Source organism: Helicoverpa zea, chromosome 18 (assembly GCF_022581195.2).
Source record: "Helicoverpa zea isolate HzStark_Cry1AcR chromosome 18, ilHelZeax1.1, whole genome shotgun sequence".
In the NCBI taxonomy this organism is placed as follows: domain Eukaryota; kingdom Metazoa; phylum Arthropoda; class Insecta; order Lepidoptera; family Noctuidae; genus Helicoverpa; species Helicoverpa zea.
In genome coordinates, this window is record NC_061469.1 from 11,361,845 (window position 1) to 11,378,983 (window position 17,139).

The following is a 17,139-nucleotide window of genomic DNA, read 5'->3' on the forward strand; positions in this document are numbered from 1 at the left end:
TATCTTGTGACCTGAATAAGTTTTAATTGCAATAGTAAACTTACGAAGTCACATGAAGACTCCATTTTGTTCACAAGCAGCTGTAGTTTATAATACAATAGACAATATTATCATGCCATAAGTAAAACTTACCGTGGTGGGGTTATCTTCGATTAGTGTGATGTTATAAACTGTTCACCAATCTTCAACATTTTTGTAAGACACAAGTTCACCATAAACATAAACTTCAGTTTTCTTAAAACCGCTGTTTGTCATGCGTTTACGTTACACGTATGGTCTGACCGTTTTTGGTGCAGTCGGCCTGCCAGTCAGTACAATAAAATGCAATTTTTCCATGCTAATTGACAGTTGTCAACTGCACAAAATAATTCGATAGGTACCACTATATTTTTTTTCTGAGAAAACCAGTTTCTTTTAAGAAAACAGGCGTAATGTGTCGGTGAAGTTAGATCTGAGTATTAGGTACACGTCATATTATCCAACTTTCATGTAGGTCTACAAATACTGAAACCAAATTAACATAACAGCTAAGAAATGCATGTAACATCGAAGTACCCATTAGCAGTACCATTAACAGGGTGTTGCTGTTACCGTTACATTATATTACGTGTTTCGCGTAAATTACTGTGTTACGATATGTTACAATCGGCAATGGCCACATTACCTGCTATCGATGGCTCAATGGCCTGCGTAATGACAGGAGCGAAGTAATTTAGGCTGTCTGCCCATGTTAGGCTTTTTGTAGGATATAAGTAATCGGGCCGATTTTTTTTAGGACGATCTGATCAGGAATTTCTAGCCAACCTTTTGTAGGATTTGTGTGTTACACAATAATATAGCCAGTAAATTAAAAACCATCGTTTATTGTAATAAAAATCATTCATAATAAATGTTACACCTTTTTAATATTTTTCTACTTACACGTTCTACTACAAAAAAAAAAGTAACATTAATAAATTAGTAATATTTACAAATAATCTATATTTTATGTCCAAACATTCATAGTTTTTGGTTACTAAATATTTTTCTACAATGGCACAGCTACTTTATACAATAAAATAAATAGTAAAAAAACTACAAAAAGAAATTACGTATCTATATGACAGACTTTTGTATAATTTATTAATTTTATACACCAAACATAAAATAGGAACTACCAATAATTTATACTACTAAACTAGAAAATAAATACATATAAATTGAGCAATTTACATATTTATCTTAAAACTTAAAAAAAAACCTACCAGATGGTCAGTTTTAACAAACCTACTAAGCCACCTATGTAAATAATGTCTGATGAATAAAACCAGTCACAAATCAATAATTATTCCATCTACATTGGTACTTACAGCCCTTTTCCTCAAACTTAAGTACGTATAATCATCGGCAAGGATATTGAGCCCTGACCTTCACCTGCGCAGAAGCGATTTATTGGTTTATTGCCATAAGTGTACAGTGCGCAAAGCGATCCCCACTCTTTCGCCGAGAGCTCATTATCCGTGCCGATAACTATACCTACGTAGATTACATTTTTTACTAGTTTCTATTATAAAAGGCTGCTAGCTTTTCTCTGATTATTTTCACAAAATAATTACCACAAAGCTGTAGTCGGTACTGAAATATCAATTAGTTTCAGCCGACTGTGACAAGTTTAACGTTAAATCCGAGACTAGTCCATAATAGAGTTTATATCGATTCATTTGTATTCAAACGCCAAAGTTTTAGTCGGGTTTACAAATCATTTGGTTATTATTAACTGGGGTATATCTTTGTTCGAACATGTACCTATAGAAAAAGTTTTCTTACACGTCAAGTGTATACAACTACTAGTACTCTACCAGTACAAAAATTTATTGAATAATTTTAAAACAAAGAGAAGAAAAGGTCAAAGAAAATATTTAAAAAATAATGTTTTTTGGATATTTCGAGTACTGATTAAATGTGCTTTGATCGCGCACACTTGATAACATAAAAACATATGAGTAACAATTTACAAAAACAAATGAAAAGTTATGTTCTAAGCGCAGTTCTTTGTTCAGAAATTGATAAATTGTAAACGTTTAACTTTCACGAACATATTCAGTGAACATTTGATATTCTCGTCATGTCGAGTGTAACCCGGGTTGTTCCCATTACGTCCTTAATTTCACTCCCGACGTACGTCATTTGATATGAAAACATTTTGATCGCTTGATCGTGGTGTAACTTCGTTACTGAAGACAATGTTGTTTTTGTTCTCGTTTACAATATACATTATTGTTACTGAATAAATAGACTTTTTAGCTGTCGAATTTTATAAATATCTACATACCTATAAAATGTTTCTTAAATCTAAAATAACAGATTATATTAGTCATGGAAATGAACTGAACATTACAGTGCACACAATTTCTAATTAACTGCACTGACCTACACTCAAGCCATCTAATCTAAATTGCTAGATTACGAGCAAATGTTCACAAGTAGACTTACTAACGTTGTAAATGACGAAAATCGTATTTTCAATGTCGCAGAAAAATGATGATGTCCTCCTAGCCGATTATCGGCTACGGCGGCTGTTCTCATGTAAGGAGATTAGCCAACTACGCAGGACATATTATAGTGCACAAGCATTTGCGCAGACACAGGTGCACTCCCTATTCTTTCACTCTCATAGCCCGATGGGACGGCAATCCGACACGACCGGAAAGAAATCAGGCGCAGGACCGACATTTACGTGCTCTCCGATGCACGGGTGCATCAATCACCAACTTCCAGGCTTCGGGCTGCTTTGTGAAAGTCTTCTAAAACCCACAAAGCGATTTCGGCCCGACTCGGGAATCGAACCCGAGACCTCGTGCTCAGCAGCCACACTTGCGACAACTAGACCAACGAGGCAGAAAAATATGCACACTTTGAAAAGATCCCTTGTTTAAATACAACTATTTTACTTGAATGAACATTGTATTACAATTCATAAGGTCCTTTTTTACATTAAGTACTTTAGGCACTGTGGTTTTATACAATAATCAAAATACCCGCTTACTGGATACACAAACTACTTAAGAATCACAAGGCAACTGCGAGTACCTCAAGCACATGCCTATATTTTCCTCCGGGTTCCTCTTGATGGTCGGGGGCCCGAAGTGCACAGAGACGGCGAAGGGTGCGACGGAAGTCTCAACGTGACAGTCGTGTGGGGAACGACCCGGGCAAAATGTGTTGCCGCAGTGGTGAGGATCGCATACTCCCGCACCGAAATATGTGCTCTGGGAAAGATAGTAAAAATTGAATAAAATATGTTATAGATTAAGGCTTCATGGGGATAGTTCATTAAACATATGGTTAATTAAGTCGCTTTTTTAATATGATCATCATTGTTTTCTTTCAGTCAGCTTTAAATTAAGTTAATAGAACTCAATACGTCTCTGGCAGTTATTATGCTAAACATTTTGTACGCCTTTTCATAAGAAATTCGGATTGGAACCTTTCGTTTCCGTTTAATTGTGTGCAAGAAGTCTAAACCTAGATTTACCCATGTTGTAAGACAGATTAAGACCTAATTACTATCATCCGTTTTGAAGTAAAACAAAATATTATGTAAATAGAAATAACCAATTTCACTTAAATTACAAAAATAAATCATTAAAGCCTACTAAAATTAATTATCTCGAGCTCTTCGTGAAATAACCCAATTTCGCTCGGTATAAGCATTTTAAAGCCGTGCTAATTAACACGTAAGATCAAGTTCGGCGGAACAAACATGATGGATGTTTGCTCCTACAATGAAAATCTCACGTCTACGTGTGTTACATTATAGGAACAATCTTCTAGCGCTTCGCAAAGTTTAAAGATGAATTAGAAATTAATTATTTTCTTGTCCAGGATGAACCTTCAATCTACCTTACAATATAGAAAAGCTAGAATAAGAATTATACTTACGTAACTTAACTATCCGAAGCATGTTCTTAACCATTTTTCAATACAGGTTCCTATCTATTGTAAAAGGGTACAGGCAGACAAAGTTACTTGCTTATCCATTTAAGAATCTGTTTCATTTTTTTCTTTCTTGCAATAGTTACATTAATATATAATAAAATACCCTCTAATTTTCATAAAGCACATTAAAATTTTCAGCATTATCTACGAAACATTTTTATTCAAGTCTCAAGTCTATCTCAGTACTCTTGAAGCGGGTCATTCTTAAGCGAACTTTAACAATATTACTTCCTTGCCTGATTATTAACTCCACAAGTACTCAGTGAAGTTTCTCTTTTATTCCAGCCTTTAATGGAAATCTAAGCGTTAATACTATTATAATTAGACTCTTCAAACACAAAGTTCTTAACTTTTTCAAGAAATTAAAGTTGATATTAAAATATTAAAAGCTTTATTTTACTAATGTTTTCTGGAGTTCAATATCTTATTTTTGGACCTACTAATTATTAAAAAAATACAGTGATACTTATATGTAACAAGTATAAACGTGGATAGATGAAGAGACGCAAAATAAAGAAAAGAAGGAATGGAAAGAAGACACAGGAAGGGAGTGAATGATAATATGACGAGTGACGGAGACGAATGGACGCGGAAAGCATATTGCACCGATCCCAAATAAAATCAGGTACAGAGCATTTAGAAAAATAAGGTCTTAACAAAGAGAAAAATCAACTCACCGAAATAAAATACTCGCTCTCACAAGGTATAGTAATCCTGTCAGCACACCTTTGCCTCCCGTGGCCCGTCAGTCCGATCCCGTAGTTGCCGTACCCGAAGTACCGGTACCTATCGCCGTCACTCCCGTAGTGTTGTTCGTACGGAGACCAGCGGTAGGAGCGAGCCTGGCCCCACATCCAAGACCAGATATACGTCCAGATCTATTTTATAGGTTTGCAGTTAGTGGGGTTAGGCTAGCTACGGGGCTGGGGGTGGTATTTTATGGGGGTGGTGGAGAAGCTCGATAAGACTGATGGAAGCAAAATTTATGTTACCCTTCATGTTCACAACTATCCTTGATAATTGAAATTTGATCATAAGGAACGCATATTTTTCCTATTCGGATCTTATTTAACGTGTGATATACGCATTTTAACATGTTAATCTCATCCGGAATTAGTTAGAACCAGCTGAGAAATCGCACAAAGCAGATAAATGTAATCACTTAGTAATGAAAACTACTTTGCGAGGATATTTAAAAAGTGTCAATAAGTACTTAGTAATGTACATTGTACAGCTTTGAAATAAATATTAAATATCAGCACAAATAACTACAAGTCCAAATACATAATCAGAAATTCGCTGAACAGGACATAAGACCGAACACGGTCACCGTTTCACTGAGCAACCCAATATGACATCACACTGGTTGAATACAGTATTTCATTTGAAACATATTAAATGCCAAACCAACGAGAAATAAACCTCGTGTGGTTTGCACGAACTAAAGGAATATCTTTTACTAAAGACTCCTTTGAAACATCTTGAAAGGGTAAAAGATTTTGCTTACTGAAAAGTAGTTTTAGAGATATTGAAGGAATTTCGAAATGTGTTAGAGCAATTTTATTTTTTTGTCGGCAATATCGAGCTTCTCCATTTTAATACATCAATAATATAAAATAATATATTTAAATGCTGTAAATAATAAAATAAATATCAATAAGGTATGTTTTGTATGCCTCCTATAATATAATGTTAGGGAATACCCTTATTCACTTTGATTATGAAGCAGTTTATGAATAACTTGTTTTCAGTAGATAAATATATAGGTTCAGGTGTTATATTTCTGAACAGGATCGGATATAAGGTTTTTATAAGTAAAATTGTGGTATTAATATTTTCAATGGATTACGTTGACTATTGGATACGAATTTGTTACAGGTAGGCATTATGAGATTAGTTGTACACATTATTGTGACATTTGTTGAAAGTACTGATACGTTTTTCGTACAACCTATCTCTATCTGAACCCGGGAGTTGAACCCAGGTACTCGGCAGTCGTGCAACGTTTAGATCACTTAGAATTAGGACAACCTTTAACGTTATGATCGCTAAGTTATAATAAATAAAAAAATCTAAAACCCAAAGTTGCAAAATTAATTTAAGATTTAAAAATCTAACTCCAAATAGTTCCTCCTTAGTCGCGAGTCAGCAAATCATAGAGTAAGTCTCTTGCATGTTGCAGAGTTGGCACACAATTTATGTCCCAGTTGAGACCTCACCGACCCCTGCAGCTTGCCTACACTTTCAAACTTGTATGAACCTCTCTGCGATTTCAAATCATGAATTTGATGAAAATTGCCAAAGAGAATTTCATTCGCTTTTAGATTTCGAAGTAATTACTCAGCTTTAATAGTTTTGCGTTCAGTTTCTATACGTTAACTTTAATTAACTTGCTCAAGATGTCTTCATTTCTTGGTTTATTTTATTGACTCTGGAGAAACCCCATTTTAGAATTGGTCATACGTATAGACCACATTCCATCAAAGGGTTTAATGAACCTTGCTATTAGCTATCCTATTGTTATAGACATAAGGTTGTATTTCGAAATAAAATGTCTGATCTATAAAATGTATGTTATCTTACCCTGGACATAAGAGTGGGTTGCTCCGGGTCTGGGTCCATTTGAGGCTCGTTTCCAGAACCTTCCATTTCATCTTCCTGTGGTTGAGTTTCAACTGGCATCATCTCTTCTTGTTGCATCATGTCTATGAAATTTCAAAACATAATTTTCTTTGATAGTTGCAAAATTTAGGGTGTAGTGTAGTGCTAATAAAGGTTCGAGGAATTTTAATCATCAATTTATTCTATTAATCTGTGTTTTCATTACAATTCCACTGAAATCAATAGAATAATTTGTCCACGACACCTCAATAAATCAACTAACAAAAAAAAATAGTTTTAAAAATTAAAAAAACACTAGACATGTATTGTCATCAGAACACGTGTGAAAAATTTCTTCCTAATCGAAGACCAGGAAGTGGGTCAAATTAAGATTCCAAGATTTTCTTACGTACATACATAGTTACAAGTGAAGCGTGTTAATAACTCATTTTTTTATGTAACCTTTTTTGAAGTCTGTTACACTATAAAAAATATACACCCAACGTAATAAACCTTAAAATGTAAAACGATCAAGTTTTTAACTCCACGCACTAAACTAAACGAGAGCTATGTTGTAATAGGCGATAACTCAGGCAGAGGTCACAAGTTCAGTCCCGGACGACGTAAACTCACTGACGAATGGCCTTTGTTGGAAACTTAAGTGGAATATGAATGGCAGTATAATAAACATGAATAATAATGTGGAACAGAATTCCTTCTGTTTTTACGATTTGCATGGCAAAGGGTTGGTAGAGGTCAGGTGATGGTCGGGAGGGTTTCACGGGTTGTGTTTTATTACTTGTTATATTTCAGGAATTTGTAGCAGGTTGTATTTGTGTGGGTTGTTCAATAATTTATCTGGTTTTAAAGCGACCGTCGTATATCAGGTATATTTCGATAGACGCTGATCAAATACTGTAAGTTGATTTCCACGCTTTTAAAAACCGATGCCTCAGGTTTGGTTGTCACGGGTTTTTCTTTGATATATATATATGTACAGATTCTTTTACATTGCTCTAAGTAGACACTATCCAAGTACTCGTGGTCGTTTGTAATAGAACTAGCTGTATTCTATGATTACACCTGTGGAAATCCCGCATTCGGGGATGGTGTAATTCTTCTCGATAATGAAATATTTCTTCGAATTTGTGTTAGGAGCATTTTAAGGTTTTTCTTTTCCTAGTAATAATACAGGTATGTACCTACCAGCAGGATCAATAACATCGGGAGTGGCACTCCCGGGCCCTATCCTGAAGGAGCGGGAGTCGCACGGCGCGTACCGCACGGCGCAGCGGCCCGCGTTACGTCGGACGCAGGCCTTGTACTCCTGGCTGGCGAGGTGACGCCCGTTGGACGCGTAGTTGAAGGTTCTTATTGTACCTGGAAATGATAATGTGGTCAGAGTGTTTTATGTAATTCCAGATGTGTGAAATCCCCTAACGTAAAGCCGCATAGGCCGGTTGTTAACGTTCCTTCTACTACTATAGCACTATTAATCTCAAGCTGTATTTATGTTAAATATAACAAAACCATTCTAAGTATATCTTAGATACCATTGGCTGTGTTTCGGATAGCACGTTAAACTGTAGGTCCCGGCTGTTATTGAACATCCTTGACAGTCGTTACGGGTAGTCAGAAGCCAGTAAGTCCGACACCAGTCTAACCAAGGGGTATCGGGTTGCCCGGGTAACTGGGTTGAGGAGGTCAGATAGGCAGTCGCTTCTTGTAAAGCACTGGCACTCAGCTGAATCTCGTTAGACTGGAAACCGACCCCAACATGATTGGAAAAAAGGCTCGGAGGATGAGGATGATAACAAAACCATCAGGGTGATAAACGTATTCTTGTATAATAAAGCTCTCTTCACACTGCGTATGAGTGTCAATGGTGAGACGAGCACTATGGAAGAGAAACACGTGCTGCGCCGATCACACATCAGGAATTGGGATTTTATGATACAAAAGTCCAAAATAAGGTTTTTTACAACCATTGATAACTTCTGTACTACTTAGTATAAAGTCTCACATTACCATTGTCACTTGTATAATACTGCAGACAGTGATGGGGCGCCGTATTAGCTAGCGGCATCTGCGCGAGGCGCATGAGCCAGATGCGCGGCATATCGGCGCCGCGTAGCCGCAGTGTTAGCTTGATGTTCTTCGTCCCTGGTAAATCATCGGCTTCTCGTCTCTCGCTGCCGGTTGATAGTGTGTGGTATACTGGAAACACATAAGTCACATATTGAAAAAAGCTCCATAATTATTAATTGGCATACGACTATTTCCATTTTAAGATTAAGTAAAAAATGTTGATCTCATATTATTTTTTTTTTTTGCCATGTTTATTAGTTTTTTTTTCTCATATTTAAGATTGATTCTGTTTTATTTTTGTATTTTTTAAGTTTGATTCTGTTTTATTTATAGTTTGTTTCACTCAATTTAAGTAGATTTATCTAGTTTAAGTTACCACATATGTTCGTGAATGTTGGTTCACCTGTAATTGGCGACTGTGTAAGCCCTTTACTACCTAAAACCTCTTATTTTGTTAATTTGTACACATAAGCTGTTGGTGTTCCTTTCTTAAATAAAAAAAAAAAAAAAAAAAAAAAAAAATCCCCAACTCTGGCCTTCTTGCGAAGAAATACATCCCAGTTTTAAACTTGGATTTATCTTCAGGTATTTGTAACCCAGATCACAATTGAGAGAAACAGTGAGCATAACGTCGGTATCTTTGTGTCTTCATATTTATTTTACCCTTTGGAAGACAGGAAAAAATGTTTAGACATCCAGAACATAACTAGATTTTACGTAGGAGCTTACCATGTTGTCCATGGTTCTGCCCACACAGCGTAAACTTGCTGTCTCCGTCCCCTAAGATCATGGCATCTTCATCGCACTCTCCTGTAGTCCTGTTTGGTTGACCCTGGAATTTGAAGGATGCACTTCATTAACATGTCAACTTAACCTTTTAAAGTGATCAGTTTCGCTCGCATTTTATGGACACGTTATGTGATCAAACAAGTGTCCTGAAATGCGGGTGAAACTGCTCTTGGTGGTGCTATCACTACTACTTATGTACACACACTTAAATAACATACATATTTTAACACGAGGATGGGTACTTTGAATAAGACACTCTGATTCCTTTTTGGCCTACCTAAATAGTGAATAATCAATCTTTATCAGTTGAAGCACTTACGATACTAAAGTGCAGGAAGTCAATCCTGAGCTGCATGATGCCAGCATGGGTCTTCTCAATGTTAATGGTGCAGTCCTCCTCACCGCTCCACAGCTCGGGGAAGCCGGGAGACATGAAGTACGTCAGGTTATTCTGCACCGAGCCACCGCACGATACCTCGACTGGAAGTGGGTGAAGACTTATATGAATTTCAAAGTTAAAGTTGAAAGCTAAATAAAGTATGTAAAATCGGCAAGCAGTGGAATAATAACTTTAATATCCACTTTTTTGCAAAGTATCAATAAGGACACAATTTTGATGTGGATGCTTTTGACCACCACAAAATGTGAATGTGTTCGATTGTATGCCATGAGTTTTTGATCAAAATTAGGTCCTGTTACTGGCAGTTATATCTCTCTACCAGTTTTAGTTATTATGTTTATTTTAAAAAGAATATTAGCTAGCGGCACTATCCTGATTTTTCGACAAGACTTCTCCGACGAACCTAAAAATATATCAAAATGGGAACATGGGCGAAACTTGTAGCAAAGGCTAATGAGAACGCTATCTGTTCCTTCAAGAAAAATATTTTCCTAAAACTGAATATAAAATATTATAGAAATTGCCTTTCTGTACCTATTATGAGAGATTTTCAAGAAGGTACCCTATTTTTGGCAGGTCATATGACAAACATTCCTCATTCACTCACAACCTGACCTGAAATTTCCATACTTTATTAAGTATAACGAAATAAAACCTACATAAACATGGAATATTCAGCTCAGCATACTCATTAGGCAGGACAGGGTCCTGTTTAATATTCTCAGCACAGAGGGTCGCACATGTAATCGAATCGCAGTGTTTTTCATAATAATATGGGTCTCATCATGTCATTATGCCGATGTTATTACATCAGCTTTGAAGCCGGCATTTATTTTCATTCAATTAAAATGGGTTACGTTGCTCGGGAAATTGTGAAGTTACGCTGAAAGTCAAGTATGGAAATATGTGGGTACTTGTGAGTTAGTGGGTAAAGGGTGAAGTGTAATTGAAATAACATGCTCTTAACAGAAAGTTGGGTTCAGTATGGAATAGAAAAAAATGATGTTTTATTAAAAAAATACAAAAGGAATGTTGCTAGGTAACTATCGATATTAAAAGTTTCGCTTCACGAGTTCGACTTATGTCTGTACTCAAGTACAACAAACACCTTTATCCATAGCAATTAACTGTATTTCAACTCCAGTATGATCTTCGTTGTTTATTGCTTTTCCTTGGAAAACCGTCTCGAGAATGTCTTACCAGACTTCTCTTCTGAAAAGTGAAACTAAGACCCACCTTAGAAAAATAAATCACCGTTAGGTATTTCTTACATGTAAAATGTTGATTAGTAGGTATTTGATGTTATTTTGTCATTTATAAAAAAAAAATAAAAGTGGTATGCGACATAATGCTTTTGTTAACAATGTGTTAAGGCTTGATAATATGAAGATTGTTGAAAAAAAGCTGGTTTAGAAAAAAAGCCTAAAAAATGGTAATTTGTCACAGATTACTGTAAAACATGCAAAAACTCATAATACATTAATAATTTGTTCGTCACACAAACCTACATATTTAGCTATATTCGCCAATGAGTATGATAAGTAGTATTTTTTACGCTGTGATTATTAACATAATTTATGCGCTGACAATCTCGTAATTTTATAAGCGCCTTATTTCTAATTGTTAGACCATTTATTATCTGATTATTTTTATTCAGAACCTTGTAAAATATTCTTTTTTAGTCGCTAAACATTCTAATACCTTCTTCTTACCGATAGGACCATATAAGAAATCAATGCATTCTCAAATGGAGTCTTGGATTGAAGTTTACTATGACTGTGATGAAAAGTACTCATATACAGAGAGATTCTTGTATAAACTAACTCTTCTATCTCTGCGCCTGATCTAAAAATCATAGACACGATTATTTTTAGAACCCGACTTGAACACGAAAAACTAATTCCAAGAATTCCCCAAAAATCTAGCATGACCACTGACAATTGTTAATGCCTTTGTCACCGGCTGATAAGAAACTTTGTACCGAAGTGAAAGTGGAATACTAAAACAGATCTGGCTTCAAATTGCGGCTAGTTTTAACATAATCTGTCACTAGGTACGCGTTACACATTATATTGAGCCGTTACTTGACCCTGGCCGTGCCTCTACTTTAAATTGTAAAAAACTGTACAGCTGACCGTCTAGCTAACCAGTCGTAAAAACATCACGCAATGAATCTTTTATTCATTCGTATTTGTTCAAAAAGTTCTCTGATCTGAAGTAATCGCTATACATATTGGTAATTGAGATATCACTCATCTCTACAGGCATATAAAAGAAGAAGAAAAATACAGAACAAACGTAACGTATTCCTATGTTTGTTGCAGTTGCAGCACATACTGACCAAAAGTTTATAATTGTTATATTAAAAGAAGAGATAGAAGCTAAGTCCAGTTCCTAAAGCATGACTAAATTGTTTAAGTCCACGGATATCAACGACAATTTTAAACCAAAACGCATGGCTAGCACTTAAGATCTCGATATAACTCTACACTTGATTGTCCCTATAAGGCTGGGGTCAGAAGGCAAGGATAGGTTAGATGTTAACATAAGTTCAAGTCTGTACTCTCCAAAGGGATAGGCTTTACAATAACATGACCTCAGTTAAACACCTCAGTTATCAACGAACCTGGTATTAGAATTTTTCTGCTGCACGTACTTTAGCCAGGTGTGCTTGGTGACCCCTAGACTAAAGTACTTATTGTCAGAATAAGAACAAATAGTGCGGGTACGTCCCTCAAGCTTTTAACAAAGTAGCATCTCCCACATAGAATAAAACTTCTGTATCCTTTTAGTCGAAGCTATTATGGTCTCAAATAACGGGCATAAATTCTGGCTGACATAAGCTATTACTGTCCGAAGTCTGACGTTAACTTCCCCTGCACTATTTCAAAGCGGTTTAGTTTAGAGTTATTTGTGTGGAAAACTGCAAATATTACGTGCAGTTGTAGTGTGAGAGTTTATTTAAATTAATATCACACTGTACCTCTAAATTAAAAAGTTCAGGAGAAATATGTTCTTCAGACATTCAGTTGCCCGTATCACGCACAGTATTACGTGCCTAACTTAGAGTAGGTACAAGCAATGTTTAATTTTAATAGTCACTTTTTTACTATCTCGCAACAAATGGTGAAGGAAACATCTAACGAACACCTGTGTTAAATATCTGTAATGGCAAATCATCATCGGCGCTGCTTTGCAGAAAAGGCTTTCAATGTAGGTATGATGCCTTTTCCAGCGACAACCAATGACGAGACTGCCAGTCAATCAACACAAAACGCCATTCTAAATCCAAATGCTACAGGCAACTGTCATCGCAACAACACACGAACGACACTTTGTTCCGGCCACACTGCACACATAACGAGATCCGAGACAATCGGGACATTCGCACTGAACGACAATGGCTGAACGGGACATTACTGAAATCGGGCTTCGAAACCACACTGGATACTTTCGATAACAGCTAAGAGTGAGGCTATCATTTGGATTACTTTATGTTTCTACTGGATACAGGCAGAATACATGCAGCTGTGAAATGTAATGCTTTGCTCTAAATGGGCTTGTGGAATTGTTCGTGGTATGGTGGTGACAAAATTTAACTGTATTGTGTCTACCAATTATCTAAGTATACAACTACATACCTATTCAATATATTACAAATTAAATCTACATATTAAAAAATCCAGCGAAGTGCGAGTCGGACTCGCGCACGAAGGGTTCCGTACGATAATTGAGCAAAAATGAGCAAAAAAATCACGTTTGTTGTATCGGAGCCCCCCAAAATATTTATGTTATTCTAGTTTTCAGTATTTGTTGTTATTTCAACTCTCTAACTATCACGGTTCATGAGTTATAGCCCGGTGACCGACGGACGGACGGATGGACGGACGGACGGACGGACGGTAAGAGAGGCGAAAAACAATAGGGTCCCGTAAACCAAAGGGTAAACCTTTGGGTCATCATCATCCTCCTCAATGTATCAATTGTGTCCATGGTGAGATTTGTCTAGGTATGTAAAAGTATCTTCGCTTGCAACGTGATGTATTATGGTTTTGTAATAGTGTGCTTAACTAAACTGCTACGGAAATTATAAAAATTGCATTTCTTGACTGCTATTCCGATAAAATAAACCCTCGTAGAACTGCGTGAATTTTCTTCGTAGCTTTTCTCGAACACGTTCCGCGGTCAACCGCATAGATTGACTAGCTCTGCATGCATCGGCTAATCATAACAAATCTGGCAGATGTCACTCGGAGAAACTTTTCCTAACAATATGTCGTAAAAAACAGTCGGTCAATAAGTTTGAAATGGTGAGAAAGCAACAAGGAGATAAAATCTAACATCTTAACTTGCTAGGTGTGCAGAATTGGCCATCAAGTTTATGAGTTTGAGGTAAATTAAGTTGAATCCGTTTTCTTTTGACAAGTCTTTGGCAAGTTTTCATTGCCTGACCTACATTCAACTGCAGACGTTCATCTATTTTAGCTGAAGAAATGGATTGCTTCAAACATCTTGTCACATATGCATTGTGCAAGATTATTTAATTTTATCGATGAGTATATTTGACCAGAAAAAAAAAATGTTGAAGTTGTCTTAAATGTTAATAAAAAGCTGATAATAACCATAATGGCTACGAATCATTTTTACTTCTTACATCACGGCTTAATTATTAAGGGACGATTCTTTTTAGAAAAAAAAACAAATTCTCGTTAATTTTTAGCCAGTGAATTTCAGTTTTCATTTGTGTTTTTTATAGCTGCATCTAGTTCCCCAGTGTCGGGCTGTCAACTTTTCCTCATTAGTAAGCACGCGACAAGTTTTAGTGTCAACATTCACTTCAGAGCCAGAATTTTTTACATTGCGAGCAAAATCTCCTGGTCCAATGTTGGTAATTTTGCTGGATTTTCAAGAGTTTTCAAGCTTCAGTTTATTTTTAGTTAGATTGTGGGACGCATCGCTATAAATGTACAAGAAGTAACTATGTAGAATATTGGAGTATCGGGTGTTTTATTACTTGCATGATCCTCATGTCATTTCTGAATCTGTTTCTTGTGAATGTTATTTCAAAAGCCTTGTTAAATGCTTTGACTTATCAAGACCAACATTGCTAATTAATGTTCTTTACAACTTTAGTCATTAGATTTTCTCATAGTCAGAAGTTAGTGTGACCTAAAGATACCCGTCTTACGTCGAAACTTTCCAACTAAGTTAGCTCCTTAGAAAACATCACACGTTACTATCGCTATCTAAGTTACATTTGTTAAATCGCTATCTTTGGCTCCTATACTTGAATAGTTTTACCCCCTCCCCTCCCCCCCTGATTACATCGCGTAACTTCGATTGTGGAGTTTCAAACTACAGGTATAAAAGTTGGTACTGCTCCGTAACAGCTTGTTCAAGTTTTTTCAAGTAGGCCATCTGGGTCTTAATTATTATTTTTAAGTATTCTACAGAATGTTTTTAATGTTACTTTTCTTAGTTTTGTCTTTGACTTCAAATTTCATAGTAACTTACTTTTCTTGTGAATTGAAATTGAAATTTTAAGTTTAATTACTTTTTTACTTCACCGGTTATTTTTCACTTTAGGTTAGGCCTACATCCACTAGTTGACGATGCTAATGACAAATATCTACTTGTACATAATTGGCCAATTGTCGACGCTGTCCACTGCTGAACATATGCTTCCCCAATAAGTAAACGCTAACCATCCTAATCTTCGATAAAGCGCAGCCATGCACTGTCCGTTACCTTGTATCTAACCGTCATCAATCGCGACTTCTTACTTTAACCCCTATTCTATTTTCAAAATACATCAAAATCCTCACATCTCGTTTAGTAATTTCCATAAATAATAGTGTTTCTACTTACACACACAACAAACACCAAGTCCCTGTGCGCAGTCCCCCGCAGCCCGGCCGTCTCTTTGCCGACAGTCGTACTGGTTAATGCAGATGCCAGCCTTCGCGATACCTGGACCCTCGGGCTGGCACTCCCGCTCACCACCCACTGGGAAGAAGTTGAGCACCTTGCCCAAGGATAGTAGGCCTCCTGAAAAGAAGAAAATCATTTCTTAAGTGAGGAAAATAAATCGGGTGTCAATCGTTTCGTAGGAAACCTGGGGTCCGATTTTCCTAATTTTACATAAGCGACATACGATTCACATTCGACTGAGATCCAATCACGACTCAATTACGATTGAAGCGTATGTGGCATTCCGCAATTTTTTCTTTTAAATAAACGTTTTTATCCTTTTCTGTGATCTATATAAATAAAAATGAATTGTTGTTCGTTAGACAGATTAAAACTCGAGAACAGCTGGGCCGATTGAGCTGATTTTGGTTTTAAAATGTTTGTAGAGGTCCAGGGAAGGTTTGAACGAAACGAAGTTCGTGGGATCAGCTAGTTAAATAATAAATTATATTGTCTGCAAATTATTTACGATGGCAATATGATTGTAGAGCAAACTACCGTATAGACGAAATGGCAGACCAATCGCAAACCAATCGAATGTCATTGGAATACGGTTGATCTTTTATTAGTAGCAGAATGTCCGATACGGTTAAAACTGCTATTGCGATTCAATTTCTATTCAATTTTGACATTTTTAACTTATAGCCCGGTCAAAATAAACAAGGGTAATAGATAAGGGTAATAGGTTTTTAAGATTTTTTTCGAAAACGGTAAGTTTTAAAAAACCATTTTGTAGAGAATTTTAAGATCTACAACTTTGGTCTGATGTTTTTTTTTTTGATAAAACCGTTTTCGAAAAAAAGCCAAAAAACCTTAAATTTTGACGTTTGACCCCGAATAACTTTGACGCACACATGGGATCGATGAGGACTTTTGACATTTTATTTGTAATTGTAAACCCAAGCTCTCCACCAAAATTGGCTTTCCGGGAATTTATGTTATTTGACCACTACTTTTATGTCTATTTTGACCGGGCTATTAGGAGAATCGGGCGCCTGGTCTAAACTGACGGTTTTTGATCTACATCACTTTTACTGCTGACATGTAACATAGAATTCTAAGTATACAAGCTGTTGATTTGCATCCGTGCCATAGTCAAGGACGTAATTATGCTAATGATTCTCGACCCAAATCAACAAAAAAATTGGTACGTTATGTCATCTAGCCGTATTTAAACTTGGCGCGTGTGTTACTGGCCTTAAAACCGTGCTGTGCCCTCACGCAAACGCAAACACAAAGCATACGCAACGATTATTCATAAATTTCATTCATAAAATTGGATTACTTCTGAAACACTACGACATTACAATGAC

The 17,139-nt window shown here is 36.3% G+C and overlaps 1 protein-coding gene across 1 annotated transcript in view; it reads right to left on the reverse strand.

Moving 5' to 3' along the window:
* Nucleotides 1-2,773: 2,773 nt before the first annotated feature.
* LOC124639192 overlaps nucleotides 2,774-17,139 on the reverse strand; it is a 45,924-nt gene continuing 31,558 nt past the window's right edge. The window contains exons 2-9 of the mRNA XM_047176447.1: nucleotides 15,725-15,904; nucleotides 9,776-9,936; nucleotides 9,397-9,499; nucleotides 8,608-8,796; nucleotides 7,786-7,959; nucleotides 6,562-6,683; nucleotides 4,656-4,856; nucleotides 2,774-3,248 (exon numbers count right to left, since the gene is read on the reverse strand). Of these exons, the coding sequence (XP_047032403.1) occupies nucleotides 3,042-3,248; nucleotides 4,656-4,856; nucleotides 6,562-6,683; nucleotides 7,786-7,959; nucleotides 8,608-8,796; nucleotides 9,397-9,499; nucleotides 9,776-9,936; nucleotides 15,725-15,904 (1,337 nt within the window). The 3' untranslated portion in view covers nucleotides 2,774-3,041. The remainder of the gene's footprint in view (nucleotides 3,249-4,655; nucleotides 4,857-6,561; nucleotides 6,684-7,785; nucleotides 7,960-8,607; nucleotides 8,797-9,396; nucleotides 9,500-9,775; nucleotides 9,937-15,724; nucleotides 15,905-17,139) is intronic.